This window comes from Hyalella azteca, unplaced genomic scaffold (genome assembly GCF_000764305.2).
Source record: "Hyalella azteca isolate HAZT.00-mixed unplaced genomic scaffold, Hazt_2.0.2 contig2483, whole genome shotgun sequence".
Classification (NCBI taxonomy): Eukaryota; Metazoa; Arthropoda; class Malacostraca; order Amphipoda; family Hyalellidae; genus Hyalella; species Hyalella azteca.
In genome coordinates, this window is record NW_025932756.1 from 651,761 (window position 1) to 667,314 (window position 15,554).

Consider the following 15,554-nt stretch of genomic DNA (forward strand, 5'->3'; position numbering starts at 1 on the left):
GATTTGTGGTGTTCGACTCTGCAAAGCTGACATGAATGAGTCGCTTACCAAACGCTTATGTTAAGTCGTATTTACTTCCCCTTCCGTTGAATAGCAGTGTGTAAAGTGATAGTAAGATTTTGTCCTACATTTTATGCAATTGAACATCTGAAGCCAGAATTACCTGAAAAGGTTTAAGGTAAGAAATTAATTTGTTCAATTTATCTACTTGACCTCCTATGCTTAGTGTTAGTGTAGAGACTCACCATAGACTATAGACCAATAGATTGATCATTGAGTTACTTAACCTTGACTGTTGACAGGCCTTACATAAGAAACTGTAGGTACAACTAGGCCTATGAATACGTATATATTATCAATGAATACGTATATATTATCAATGAATTCGTATATATTATCAAAAAATTTGTGTTGCTTGCAAGTTGCAAGCCCATTTATATAGTCAGTAGCCACTAGGGCCACTAGGCGGGCCTACCTACCTGCATAGTGACAAACCAGAAATTTTTTAGAATCAGTTCATTTTTAATTTCCTCATTTACTCAAGATTTTAACAGATTTCTTATGTAGGATAGGGTAAACGCGGTATATTCCGACATCGTAGGTAATTCCGTCACTTCTCTAGTTTTTCCTTTATATTAAGCTTTGTTTTAGTTCCATGCGTTCATTGATGGTTGAAATGGTGACGTCATACATTTGCGTGTCGAAATACTGCAAAACCACTAGAGCTTTTTAATAAATATGGCAACATTTTGTGACGTTTCATCGTTGCTGACGCGTAGTAAAGTGTTTTGAGAGTCATGTGAAGGCAACAGAACTTACATAACGCATACGGTTTTTTTTATAGTTTTTCATTTTTCGATGCGTCCTTAAAGTGTCGGAATATACCGCGTTTACCCTAATTCTGGTATCCAAGATACTTTACTCAGTAAAGTATTGCCACTAAGATAGTTTACTGGTCTACTTATAGGACTCAAAAATGAACTTGAGGAAGAGTCTTAAAAACTCTCTGCTTTGCCACTATGCCTACCTGTATTTTATGAAAATAAAGAAAAGGCCCATTTTTGCAATTTTGCCACATCTTTTTGAAAATCACCTGTGTTGGAATTTTGTTACTCAATTTTTGAAAAACTATATTCACATGCAACCTAACCAATTTTTTAGTGAAAATTAGTAAAAGTGGCATAGGGTAAACGCGGTATATTCCGACACTTTAAGGACGCATCAAGAAATGGAAAAACTATAAAAAAAATGTATGTGTTACGTAAGTTCTGTTGCCTTCACATGACTCTCAAAACACTTCACTACGCGTCAGCAACGATGAAACGTCACAAAATGTTGCCATATTTATTAAAAAGCCTTTAGAATGGAAACCTACCAAATCCCTATATTCCGTCACTTTGTGTGGCAACATCCGACACGTGGTGAGTCGTATTGCGTCAGCGCTTCAAATTTAACTGATACGTATTGCCGACATCCACGTGTTCGAATTCCGTTTGCTGTGTGAGCTGTATTGGGACTGTCTCTTATACACATCTAGATGTGTATAAGAGACAGGTTTGAGACTTTTATATACATCTGTGAATATATTAGGAATCCTTTAAGTATACTTGTATTCGCTGATTTCAAGTGGTAAATAAATTAATAGATGATTAAGTTGAGAAATGGATTTAGACACATGAAAACTAATTCCGTCACAACTTGAATTGGACACACACAGATCGTTCCAAGCCATGTACAAAAATTAAAATTTGCTTAATTAAAAGCTTAATAGTTGTTAATTAAAAGCATAATTAAGTAGTGTTCAATATTCATTAGTGTTCTAATTCAAAGTCGTGTTGTATTCCAATACAGCTCACACAGCAAACGGAATTCGAACACGTGGATGACGGCATCACGTATCAGTAGAATTTGAAGCGCGGACGGATTACGCCTCACCACGTGCCGAATATTGCCACACACAGTGATGGAATATAGGGATTTGGTAGGTTTGCATTCTAAAGGCTTTTACATAAATATGGCAACATTTTGTGACGTTTCATCGTTGCCGAAGCGTACTACGGTGTTTTGAGAGTCACCTAAAGCAAACAGAACTTGAGTAACGCATACGGTTATTTTTTTATAGTTTTTCATTTCTTGATGCGTCCTTAATGTGATGGAATATACCGTGTTTACCCTAAGTAGTGCTCAATATTCAATAGTGTTCTAATTTAAAGCTGTGTCTCGTTCCAATACAGCTCACACAGCGATCGGAATTCGAACACGTGGATGTTGGAATTACGTATTAGTACAATTTGAAGCGCGGTCGGAATACGTCTCACCACGTGCCAAATATAGTCACACACAGTGTCAGAATATAGGGATTTGGTAAGATTGCATTCTAAAGGCTTTTAAATAAATGTGGCAACATTTTGTGACGTTTCATCATTGTGGGTGCGTCGTGCTCATGCGTTGTTTTGAGAGTCACGTAAAGCAAACAGAACTCGAGTAACACATACGTTTTTTTATAGTTTTTCATTTCTCGATGCGTCCTTAATGTGTCGGAATCTACCACGTTTTACCCTAATTGGAGACTTTGACAACTCCTTAGTAAAGAACCTTTAAAACATTATTTGTGCATGTTGCTGAAAATGATAAAAGTGAGCAATTATTAAATTGAGTTACCTAGAAATGTAGTATCAATCAAATCAATAAGTTATTGACTAAGTTCTAGAGTCTGAACTCTAAAGCACCTAATTAATATATTCAAATTTGATCCAGCCATGTAGCTTGCTCAGTTCCTAAATATCAGCTGATATGTATAAGAAAGTCTAGTTTCATACATTTCAATCCTGTTTATATAATACTCTACAATGCTATCTTGCAAGTCATCCTCTCTGCCAATACTCAATAGGGTTATTTATGTTTCTAATTCTACCTGAAGAACAAAGATGGCACTCCTGGCAGGCTCTGGTAATTTAGAGCCTTCACAACCCAAGTGATTGTAATTGGATTAGGCCTACTGTCAAATCATTGCTGAGAAAACAAAGTTGTTCACAAAATTATTTGCCTACCCAATACTCATACTTTGTTCTCATAATTTCATGCATTTAATTTTTTACTTTTAATCAATGATATTATATTGAGAGTAAAAATTTTCTCATGTATATAGATACTTTATCATTTAAACTATACTATTTTATAATAATCATGTATTGTCTTCTACATATGATCAAATTGAAGATTTTTTAGTTTTGATTTTTCTTCATTGTATATCAGTGAAAATATTTGAATCTATATTGAACATTGTTTTCTCTGTGCAGTTCTACTCACCTGCTCCCACACTAGAAGATGTTTCTCTGGGATTGGTTTTCAGGAGTTCTTGGATATCTTGGTAAGTTGAGTGCTAAAGAAGCCAACAGTTGTGTATTGTTTAATTTATATACTGGTAGATTTATTATGCACTAGCTGGTGTAATATCTTTAGATGGGGTAAGACAGGACCGAAATCACTAACAAGCCTGAAGCATCCATACCATGACTAACTAAAAAACCCTAAACCTATCTCAAGATGTAGTTATGCAATGGGCTTCTAAGCTACAACTCAGACGTTTTGCATCTAACATAGTTTTCTGTACAGATTAAAAAAAGTGAGCTGGGGTCATCTTACCCCATTGGGGTAAGATGGGACCAGGCTGGGGTAAGAAAGGATCAACTGGTAATTCTAATGTTACAAGGTTTTTAATTAAAGTACAAATCTGATATTCAATATTATCCATCTAGAAATGCATTATTTGATTAAACAACCACTTGTTACTGTTTTGTGTTGCAGGAAGTCAACTCTAATATCACTTCTTCAAACTTCAATGCACTTCTTCAAATGTAGCCCATGCCCTCTCACAAAGTTATGATCATAATTATTTTTTATGTTTCACACAGTGATTTTTCACCCAGCCAATCTTGCACATAGTTCTGCAGCTCACTAATTGGAATAGACATCCCTATTTTCTATATCCCTTTGATGCAATTTAAAATAGTGTAAATTTCTCTAATTAAAAAAAAAAGCTTTCAAAATATTGAAACTACCTGACAATGTTAGTAGGTATTTTATTTATTTTAAGGACAGATATTGTTTCATAATTTGAATATCTTTTTAAAAATTTTGTTAGTGAAAATGAGAACCTCTGTAATGATTTCATGCATTGAAACAACTCTTGTTAGTATTTTTCTAGATAAGTGTTGAACTTTTTTTTATTTTTATTAGCAATGCTATACAAGATTTTGTTTGATGCTACATGTAGAATTAGTCGCTATTTTCACAATAATTAGTTGAAATATCACATGTATATGTTGAAAGGAATCTGTTTCTCCATGGCTCCTACGCTTGAATAATATAAAATTTTATCAATTAACATTGTCAGGTTAGTTAACTAAAATTTAAAGGGCAAGCATTACAGATAAAGTAAACAAGATTTCAACAGCACTCATTCTATGGCAACATTTTGAATCGCAGTTTGAAACTATGAATATTTTTAATTTAAATTTCTTCTGAATGTGTACAGATTCAAATAATTTTATGCATTTCCGTTTGTGCAGGCTTATGGAAAAAGAGTGGCAAGTTATTATTTTTAGGCCTTGACAATGCTGGTAAAACAACCTTGCTTCACATGCTGAAGGATGACCGCATGGCACAGCATGTGCCGACTCTACATCCAAGTGAGTGTTAATGCAATTAATTTTTATTGACTAACTTCATATATCAATGTAGGTGTATTCATGCTAGATTGTTAGTGTGATCATAGTCTACCTAATGTCTTGGTGTTTATTTTTTGCTGTTGTCTCTTGGTTTCAGGAAGCTATGATTTTGGTATAGGCTCTATTAATTTCTTAGAAGGGTATCCTTTAACAGGCATCTATGGCATGTTTGCAATTATCTCAATCTAGAATATTGAGCAACCTTAGTAAATGCCCTGTGAAATATTTTCAAAAACATATAACCAGTTTATTATTTGATTTTATTGTGTGAAGCTTTGCAATGACATTTAATCATAGGCCATTGCATTTTATTATGCCTAAAAAAAGGTAAAAAATGTTAAATTTGATAAAAAAGGAACATTACTTCTTCAGATGAATAATTTTTTTAGTTGCAATTAAATATTAAAATTATAAACTGTGCACAAAGATATTGATGGTGGCCGTTTTTCAGGTTCATGTGTTATTTCATAGAGATGTTCGCAAGTAAATATTTATTTGGTTGTGACGTTTAAGTAATGTTTGTTTTCAGCGTCTGAGGAGCTCAGCATTGGTCAGATAAAGTTCACCACATTTGACTTGGGTGGGCACGAGCAGGCCCGCCGTGTGTGGCGCGACTACTTCCCTGCTGTGGACGGCGTTGTGTTCCTCATAGATGCTGCTGATAGAAAGAGATTTGACGAGTGCAAGGTTTGTTGTGGCTTGAGTACAATGAATTAGGCTATCATTTTAATTATAGGTACTGCTCACAACTGGTGGAATCGAATAGCAGTTATTGGAATGCTTTTAATTAAACATATCGTGCACATGCAATGAGTGGAGAAATTACTTGACATTCTAAAAAGTTTTCTTGTGCAAGAATAAAGAGTGTATTGCTGGTCACGTAACTTATACTTGGTGCCTTCCTAGAATTTTTATCATTTAATTTGTACTTCTGTTTACATGTGAGATTGTTTAAAGTTTAATTCAAACTCTGTGGTCAAGCAATTGAGTAGCATATTTTTTATGCTGAGCATATTTAATTACATCATTTTCTGAACTGATTGATTTTCCCATTGATTTTCATTCACTGATTTGGGCCTATTCTTCCATTTTCAGGTTGAATTAGACTCGCTGTTGACGGACGAGCAGCTGAGTAACGTGCCTGTGGTGATGCTAGGTAACAAAATTGACAAGGCAGGTGCCGCGTCTGAGGACGAACTGCGTCACTACTTCGGGCTCTTCGGCCAGACCACCGGCAAGAGCAAGATCCCCAGGAGTGAGCTCCCCGGCCGCCCCCTCGAGCTCTTCATGTGTTCCGTGCTCAAGCGACAAGGATATGGTGAAGGCTTTAGGTGGATCGCCAACTACATTGACTGAAGCTGCGCTCGTGTCTTATTAGTTCAGTGTAATGAGGCGAGATTTGACGTGTCAAGATTTGTGCTCTCAACCCATGATAAACTCAGTGTATATGGGGCTTCTTGTGATGTACGCTCACGTTGTGTTCTTTACTCCTTCGAAAATGAATCATTGCCCGGTATTCTTTCACTTTCGTCAAGTTTTGATGGAGGTGTTTGATACTAACTGAATGTCTTCGTGTGGTAGGAGCTCTTCCATGTTATATTTATTTTCCTTGTCAAAGTTTATAAACAATTTCTTAAGTTGCAATGTTGCTTGCGAAGCCAAATTTAAAGGGATTGTTTTCCTGCTAATAAAATTTTGCATTTTATCAACAGATAGCTGATTTTCTGCTTTAAATTACGAATGTAGGGCCGTGATGATATCAGCATTTATTTTACTTGCTGTATAGTTTGTTTACGTTGCCTGCAGCGGTTGAATGAGACGATAGGCAAAGCGTCAGTTGGGAGTTGATACTCAATAACTCTTGGCTAATTCCTTTATCAGATAATAAACATTTATGTGTGTCGCATCTGCAAATAACGCTCGGTAACATTCAAATTGTTATTTTAAAACTGCTAGTATCTGTTTTGCATGGGTTATCTCTTCTTCATAATGAATATTTTTTCATGGCTGTACCTTTATAGCGCAGTTATTTTATGTTTATGGATGCATGGCCTTTCTGTCGGTGGTGCATGCTTCAGTACATCTTTATATTGTAATGCTGCATTTGTTCCAGTATTGGTTACATTGCATTGCCTAGATGCACTGCACTCATCAATTAGGCCTTTTAAGTAGCAGCTATTCAAGTTAGTCTCAAAATTTGTTGTACGGTATCCTGACAACTATTGAATCCTCTAGATTAATTTGATATGATAATATTGATACTTTGTTTATGACGCGTTCAGTCATTGGCCGACAACACCTTCCTATCTTGAAAAATTAGTAAAATCATCCTTTCAGTTGTTATTCATTCTTGCCTGTTGTGACACTCACGGCTCTCCTTCAGACGTCAATGGATTTATCATTCGCATTACCTATAATAGCGAAATTTATATAAAATTAGGATGTTATCTTCAGAGGACTGCCCGAACTTGACAGTTAGTTCATACTACATTTGTCAAATAAGATAACAGTTTGAATTGAATTACCAATTATTAATAAAACGTTCTCAAAGTACATTTGCGCTCATGACCTGAATTGTGTTGCTGATGTTATTGAGTTAGCTCTCACCTGATTGGTTCATACTGTACCAAAGCAAACAAGGCCTTTCTAACACGCGGCGAAGAAAGCCCCCAACTCTAACCTTACTATAATCAGAGTTCAAATAATAATCGTGAGTGATGCATGACTGAGCAACCTTATCGACAAGTGATGTCATTAGTCATGAATAACATTACAGAATGGCGTCGAAGATTTTTAATAATGGTTAGACAAAATGCAGGCAAGCTTGACCAAACAAAATCTCAAAGTTTGCAAATCATGACGGAAACAACCGTGAGATACTCTCTGTATGAAAACTTCAGTTATACATACATCCATGCCTCAAAATTTCTGCTCTGACAGTTAGCTGTCAATGCAAGTAAGAGCTAGTAAACAGCATAATTTTCAGTTTAGCGAAATGTTAGCAGAATAGAGAGCAACAAATGTTTGGTTTGTTTGCGAGAAACGTATGGACTACAAAACGATGGCAACGTTTAGGACTCGCAACAATGCCCGAATTTAGTCTAAACCACTTCATGTACGGTCCTAAAACTTACTGCCGCGTTAGTAATGAATTTAGTCACAAAAGTATTTATTCCAACATATAGAACCTTTAAAAAGTTATTTCTCCCATTACGAAATCCGAATAATTGAATCTGCGAATTCAATTCGCTGGCATTTAATTATGAATAATTGAATTCAGTAAGGTCAGTGTCAATAAATTTTTAATCAGAAGCGCATTCATGTTAGCAAAGAGTGAAAAAAAACTCAATGTGGAAAGTGTAGGTAAACTTTCAAGTTTTTTACAGCTGTAAAAAAAAGAGGAAAATTACTCAGAGAGCCAATAAGATTAGCGGAAAACTGAGCAATTTACGTAACAGGTCAACCTGATTGAATCGTCGCCACGTCATCGTCTCGAAAACCTACTAATTTTATGCCGTAAAAAACACCATTCACTGAAACATTTTGGCATAGGCTGCTTTTTCTTTGTCCTTGGCTGCTTTGATTTTAGCGTTGACGGCGCTGAGTTCCATGACGATTGCTTTGTCATTGGGGACTATTTTACGCGCTTGCTCCAAACTCTCGCGAGCGCTGGAGAAATCCTTACACAGGTGAAGCGCCTGGCCACGCCTGAACAGCGCCTTCGCGTTGCTTGGGTCTAGTGACAGCACCTGAAACAGAATGAAACAAGATGAGTGCAAGCAGAAGAATAGAATGATTTGGCATAATTTTGACTTATGAAACTAATACCACCATTTTCATGGTCCAGATCAGAAGAGTGGAACCCTTGAATGATAGAGAAAAAGACTAAGAGAAAAGTGCGCAACAGGGAATATTCGTCACAAAGCTCACGCCGTTCAATGGCAGAATGAAAGCATATAGCAATAACTATTTATTTCAAAAACTTTAATTATTTGAAGGCTTTAAGGCTTTAATGAAGGGTGTAATGACGAAATTCCACATTGGATGCAAATGCATAGATTGCCAAAGGATAAAAAACACAAAATAGACGTAAAATTCGAACAGAACAACAAATTAATCATGGAATTTTACCTGATCGCAGTCCAGTACAGCAGCATGAGTCTTGCCAGACTTGGTGAAGCACAGCGCTCTGTTGAGCAGACATGACACTCGCAGGCTCTGCAGCTCGAGCTGTTCCTCTTCAGAAGGGAGGGCGCGAGGCTCCGGTCGTGGCTCAGGAGGCTCTTTGCTGAACGGCGGCAAGGACGGCGTCGAACTCAGACCTTCCACACTGGCGTCCAACACAAGTGGGTAGATGAAACAACATCTTAGAAATGACTGCCACACTCCGCCGTAGTCAATAAAATCTAATTAAAGGCGGAAATCAATTGACAAAAGAATGAAACGCATGATTTTCCTGAACATTGAATCTTTAGATACACAAGCATTCTTCATTAAGTGACTTTTATCGAATATTATTTATTAATTACACGGAAGGCAAACCATCTAACTCAATAATAGCATAAAATGGAGCCTAAAGTTTAATAATATCGTAGATTGGTATCATTGAAAACATACTGAAACAAATTCATAAGGATACTCACTGCTCCATGTAGCATAAACATTTCCTGTACTTGAAAATAGCTTCTGGGTAATCCTGGTTCTTGAAGAAGTGATTCCCAGAGCTTTTTATTTTGTTCAACATTTCAAGTAGATCATTCATCTGCACAAAAAGTGACACATTGGAACACTAAATTCAGTATTAGACTAAATGAACTCGCAACCAATCAAACCCCAATTGTACCCTGTTCATGATACAGGTCACCAGCAATTTCAACAGACGAAATGTCTCTAGTGACAAATATTCCAAACAGAAACAATATGAATATGAAAACAAATTTTTATTAGGTCTTAACTATTTTATTGGACAGAGTACCAAAAATAAGCTAAATCAAATAAAAAGCATACCGTAGATGAGAGAGTGAAGGGAGCAACATAGAATACCTATTCAAATTAAGAATGTTGACATTCCGATCAACTGAGCAACGATGCAAATTCAACCAAATGCAAGCACTTTTTTGACACTCAAACTCAGCAGGCACGTAAATACGACACTGTTTGCATTGAGTGAAATAATGCAAATTATACAACTATAACATCATATCAAGCACGAATTTTTACATTCATGCTTGAATTCATTGATTTAGTCAATATCAGCAGCAGATAAGGTTAAAAACTCGGACATCATCCATTCATCAGTGATATTGAAGGTTATACATATTGAAGCAACAACAATATCATATAAATCATGCAAACAATAAATTTTGGAAATTAATCCAACTCATGAGCAGATCTTTGCTAATGGTAAGCTTATAATTTGCCAACATCACATCAAATTCTGGAAATTCTGGTCAGAAAATTATTAGTAACAAGAATTGCGTACTGACGGGGGCTGTGTAGAGGTCGAGAAGCGAGGTTGGCAGGTCCTCAGGATACTGGGGGTAAATATCCTCCGTGCCATCCTCCTCAACAATGCCAGGCGCGGCATCAGGTGGCAATTCACCGCAATCAGCGATCTCCACGCGCTGTCTCAATGTCAATAAGATTAATTACATTACAATTTTGTAATTTAATTATTCATGTACAGAATAAGCAAATAATGAAGCATAAATTCAAGGCCCATTCACAGCTTAGATGTAGATTTATGTTTCAGTAAATTCCGTTTTACACTTTAACCATAGTATGACGCATCTGCTTAGGAAAAATGCAAATTTTTAGTTGCATTAGCAGATCACCTAGACATGCCAACACTGAGACCAAAATTAAAATTTATACCTAGAAAGCAAATACTTGAGGTTAGAGCAAATTGCATTACTTGAAAAATATAACAATTATAATTCTACCACAAGGCAAGTTTGAGAGATATTTACTAAATATGGCAAGATAGAGCTGGGTCTCATTATCAATGTAAACAGAACGTTTAACAAGTTTCAATGTTCATTAGAGACACAACAGGAATGCTTATTTTTATGGCACTAAACAAAATTAACAAGTTTACATTATCCAAAGACAAGGCCGACGCACCTGTAGCGGCTTCTCATCCATAACCTCAGTTTTTTCAATGACGCCCACAACTCCAATGCCGTGCAGGACTTGACCAAATGCCACGTGCTTGTTGTCGAGGTGGTGTGTGTCTGTGCATGTGATGAAGAACTGACTACCGTTGGTTCCAGGGCCGGCGTTGGCCATGGAAAGTATGCCACGGCCGCTGTGCTTCATGCCAAAACCCTCGTCTTCAAATTTTTCGCCATAGATGCTCTCACCACCAGTGCCATCATGGTTGGTAAAGTCACCACCCTGAACCATGAAGTTGCTGATCACTGCACACACAGAGCATATTATTTGTTTAGCTTTAGTTAGTTTTCAAGTGGAGAAAGCAACAATGTATTGATATTGAACAGCATACATATTTAAAATTTGAATGAAATTACGTGTTTATGTAACGATAGGCAGAAATTGTTACCCGGAGGGAGTTCATAAGCTCAAACAATTATTTTTACTATGTTTTGTAGCAAGTACAAATTGGTAACATTTTACTTGAAATTCTAAAAAAATTCCATTGAGCTGATCATACAGGTACATGGTACATATAGGTTATGCCACAGCACCTCTGTGAAAAGTGCATCCTTTATAATGAAGAGGATGGCCCATCTTGCCAGTGCCTTTTTCTCCAGTGCACAGAGCTCTGAAGTTTTCAGCAGTCTTGGGAAACTGTACACTATCCAACTCCAAAACTATGCGCCCAACTGCTCAAGATAGAAAAGATATTTTGTCATATCAAACATAAATGTAGGTATGTAGCAAGTCACAAGTATGAAAACTTCTTAATCATAAAATTATTTAAAAACCAATGCAGATTGATAGTGAATTAAGACATTACTCACCCTTCTCTCCTCCAATAGTGATGTCAAGAAATACTCTGGGCTTGATAATCTCTGCCATTTTGATACAGCAAACTAAGTTGAACAATTGTCTCTAGAAATGAAAGACAATCATAAATTTCATTATACACAATATCCTCAATTCATAGCAGTTTTCAAATAAATTCAAATAAATTAATTTAATTATCAAATTTCATTGGTTTTAACAAGGGATTCTAATGTGTTAATAGGTGCATGTATATGGGGTGAGCTGTAGTAGATAGTGGTTAAGGCTAAAAGTTGCCACCACTAATTTTATTCGCAAGTAGGCTAATACACAAGACAAGTAGTATCTGTCAGTAATTTCTTATCTCTAGCAACCCATGTGTGTGCCTTTAGAGTGTAAAAAACTGTTTAGGTGACAAGTTTAGTCCTACATTATTATTTTTAATACCAGCCATTCATGATTCATTGTTGAGCACCAATATTGGAAATATCTTAGTTTTTAATTTAATTATGTTGTTTCAAAATCATATAATTTCAGTTAATCTGCAACCTTGTGGCTCCCAAGTAATGTATTTTGGTTTGATCAGAAATATTAACACTCAAAAATACACGATTAGAAGAAAATGTGTATTTAGTTCTGGAATTCAGAAACAGATTGCAGCCAAATCTGTTACAACTAAAATGATTTTTTTTAATGTAATGTAAATTGATTAGTATTGCAAAATTACTAATAAAATTTTTCAATAATGTAGCTGCCAATTATTCAGACTGAAATATGGCCTTTTGACTTTTGTATCAAGATATTGGGATCTTTTCAAGCTCTCTTGTAAGCCACCTCTACCTTAAATCAATATCCATATTAGACCACAAACTATTGATGTATTATTCTACATGTGGAATTGTATCTGCAGCCCATTTCCTGGTTTCCATACATATCTGTTACCTGTGGCAATCTTAAATTTGCTGATTTCCATCTGCCTTGATAGTTGATCATAATGACATCTATGGGGCATCGAGTTTAGCATCCTCAACCTGTGTTTTGCTATTCACAACAGTCTAACCAATAATGCCACAAGTTATTAGTGGCACATAAGATTAATTTTTTTGCTGACATAGCTTGCTCTAAAATAACATGATTTCAGTAAATTGGAAATCTTGCAGCAGCAAGGTCCTGCTTCCAAGCAATAGGCAGGTCCAGCCTCCACCTCTTCAGTTGGGTTTGAGCTGGCAAACATGATGGCACATCCTCAGTTTATGGGATATTGTAAATATTTTTGACTGTGAATCTTATTTATTCTAATGTCTTGAGATACACAGTTCCAATGTCTTTAGCACTGACAGAGTGAGCCATGAAGCTTGAAGTTGAAATATGAACAAAGGAGTGAAGCATCTTTGAGTTGAAGTCCTACGGGTAGCTGTGCAACCTACAAAAGTAGGTTTTTATCAGTCATTTTTTGCCTTTTGCAAGCTATAAAAGTAAGATATTTTATTTTTCAATTCATTATTTTAAAATTTATTTTGTGGCTTGTGATTTGTGTATGTGGTATTGTATTGTTCTGCCGACTCCAAGGAAATGGTGACTTGCTCAGGCTCACTACTTCAACAGTTGACACCTTTAAAGTTATACTTCATTCTAGATAGAAAATCTTAATTAATACTTAAATTTTAAATTATTCATTTGAATTTTACTTTACATTTAAGAATTAACATTTTAAAGGAATTTTAGGTTTCTTCTTTAATCAAAAATTAAATTATTCAAATTCCTAACTTTGGTTGGTCAGAAGTCTTGTCTCCTGTCACTACTTCTCCCCTCTCTAAAGGAAGGGGGCCAAAACTGGATACCTACCCTCTGACAAGACCGTTAAGTATGGGCGTACAGCCAATCCTAGAATTGTACTAGCCTATGGTCAGTATGGTGGCGGCGGTGGCCAAGCAAGAGACTTTATATCAGAGATAAAACTCTTGCTCAAGTTTGTTTTTGAACCATTTATGATGTAGACCATTAAAGTATCATGTTTACCAGCAATATTATACATGAGATTTTGTTCTAAATCTTGAGTAGCTACTAGCTTAAAATAATAACATTTTCCTACTCATGAATGGAATCTTGGAGCTCCAAAATCACCAATTTTTTCTATATTTGGAATCATGCAGCTTAATTGTGCAGTTTTATTACTGATTAAATAACAGATAGGTAATTCGTCTAGCAGGAAATGCCAGGAAACTTATGGAAAAGAAAATGGCAGAAAAGCTTTAGAATAGTCACAGTACTACTGACTCTACTCACTACTGTACTACTGCAGGAGTGCAGGTCAGGCACTCAGTTGTGAGTTGGCCACCGGCCCACCACCCACCAGCCTACCAGCCTACCAGGTAGTAGAAACAGTATAAACTGCAAAACTTATATGCATTCTTTCTGTTCTGATTGTAGGTATTGTAACATTGAGATATTAAAAAAAGAATGAAGTATTAAATAGTTACAAATTCTTTCAAGACATTAGCCTATCTAATTTTTTTCTAGTGCACTCAAGTTCTCAACACTATAGTATAGGTCTATACCTATGCAATGCCACTATAGTATTTAATTTTTTAAATGTATTCTATAATTCTATTGTCTACTGTACTGTGAGTCTCAGAGACTCAGTGAGAGTGCCGCAGTGTGGCACAGGCCACAGGCCACAGCCACAGCTGCACTGGTGTAGTATAACTATAAGCATAAAGCGTGTAGTGTACTAGGTAGCCCTACACAATTCTATTCTAGCAGTCCAAGGGCGACTGTTTGCGTGTCAAGTGAACTGGTACTTGGTAGTGGTAATCATTAAATAAAAAAATGCAACCCATCGGCATCGTTTCGTTACTTAATAATAGACGTTTATGATTTAGTCATTAACATTTTGGAGGGTGTTTGCTACTTTGCTTTGCCGATCTACCAAAATTAAAGCTATTCATTTCAAATTCACTAAGTTTTTTCTTCAGTAGGTATAACTATTTCATTCGAATAATTTATAACAATAGTCTCAACTTCTCAAGTCATCTATTTAATTGATTCTTGCAAAAACTTGAGCACACTGCACACGTCCAGGTAGATATTAATGTCATGTGATCTTTTGTGATGCGTTATTGAAACTAGGTAGTATATCACCGCCAACCGCCGCACCCGGCACCGCGATCATAGCGTAGGCATCTGTTTAAATAGTATGGACTATGGAAGTTTCTAGGTTACTGGGAAAACGCTCACGGAAGCCAACCATCCAAAGGAATGGATAGAGAAAAAAGTGGAAGCGATGCTTTTAATTAACTTAGAATGTATACATATAAGAATTAAGTAGACTTTTAGGGAAATATAATTTCATCTTAGAAAAATTGTGTATATATATATATATTAGTTTTGGATGGCAGAATTAGTTGATTTATACGCGTGCGATTAACGACCAGAGAATTCGTTGATTTAAATTATCAAAGAGTCGGACAATTCTTCAGATGACGTTGGTAGATCGAAAGGCATTTATCGGGAAGTAGTTTGTTTATTAACGACGTTTCGAATGTAACGAACATTCATTTTCAAGTTACAAAGAGCATTAAATATTGACATTTTGGTGGAAATAAGTACATGATATACGTAAATAGGATACTACAGTAAAATTTTGAATCAGAAAATCACTCTGAAAATTATTTCAAAGTTCAGGCAAATCAGGTAGTTAAGAATGAGATAGCAGGCGTCCAATCCGTAGAGACGATGAGGCTAGCCATCTTCGGTCGATTGATGTCAGGCCACTGCTTGATGACAATGCTGGTGGGTTCCTTCAGCACAAAGCGAGTGACGGTCTGGTTGAGATTTTCGCGTGTGATTCACTTGCCC

The 15,554-nt window shown here is 36.1% G+C and overlaps 2 protein-coding genes across 2 annotated transcripts; one reads left to right on the forward strand and one right to left on the reverse strand.

Moving 5' to 3' along the window:
* Nucleotides 1-27: 27 nt before the first annotated feature.
* LOC108671280 (GTP-binding protein SAR1a) lies at nt 28-7,066 on the forward strand. The gene is made up of 5 exons (XM_018158781.2): nt 28-178; nt 3,300-3,370; nt 4,572-4,691; nt 5,260-5,417; nt 5,826-7,066. The coding sequence occupies exons 2-5, from the start codon at nt 3,328-3,330 to the stop codon at nt 6,084-6,086; spliced, it is 582 nt and encodes a 193-aa protein (XP_018014270.1). The 5' UTR covers nt 28-178; nt 3,300-3,327; the 3' UTR covers nt 6,087-7,066.
* A 442-nt stretch (nt 7,067-7,508) lies between these two features.
* LOC108671278 (peptidyl-prolyl cis-trans isomerase D) lies at nt 7,509-11,827 on the reverse strand. The gene is made up of 7 exons (XM_018158780.2): nt 11,714-11,827; nt 11,438-11,575; nt 10,854-11,149; nt 10,217-10,354; nt 9,374-9,492; nt 8,862-9,060; nt 7,509-8,479 (listed from the first exon to the last, which is right to left on the reverse strand). The coding sequence occupies exons 1-7, from the start codon at nt 11,769-11,771 to the stop codon at nt 8,261-8,263; spliced, it is 1,167 nt and encodes a 388-aa protein (XP_018014269.1). The 5' UTR covers nt 11,772-11,827; the 3' UTR covers nt 7,509-8,260.
* Between the last annotated feature and the right edge of the window lie 3,727 nt (nt 11,828-15,554).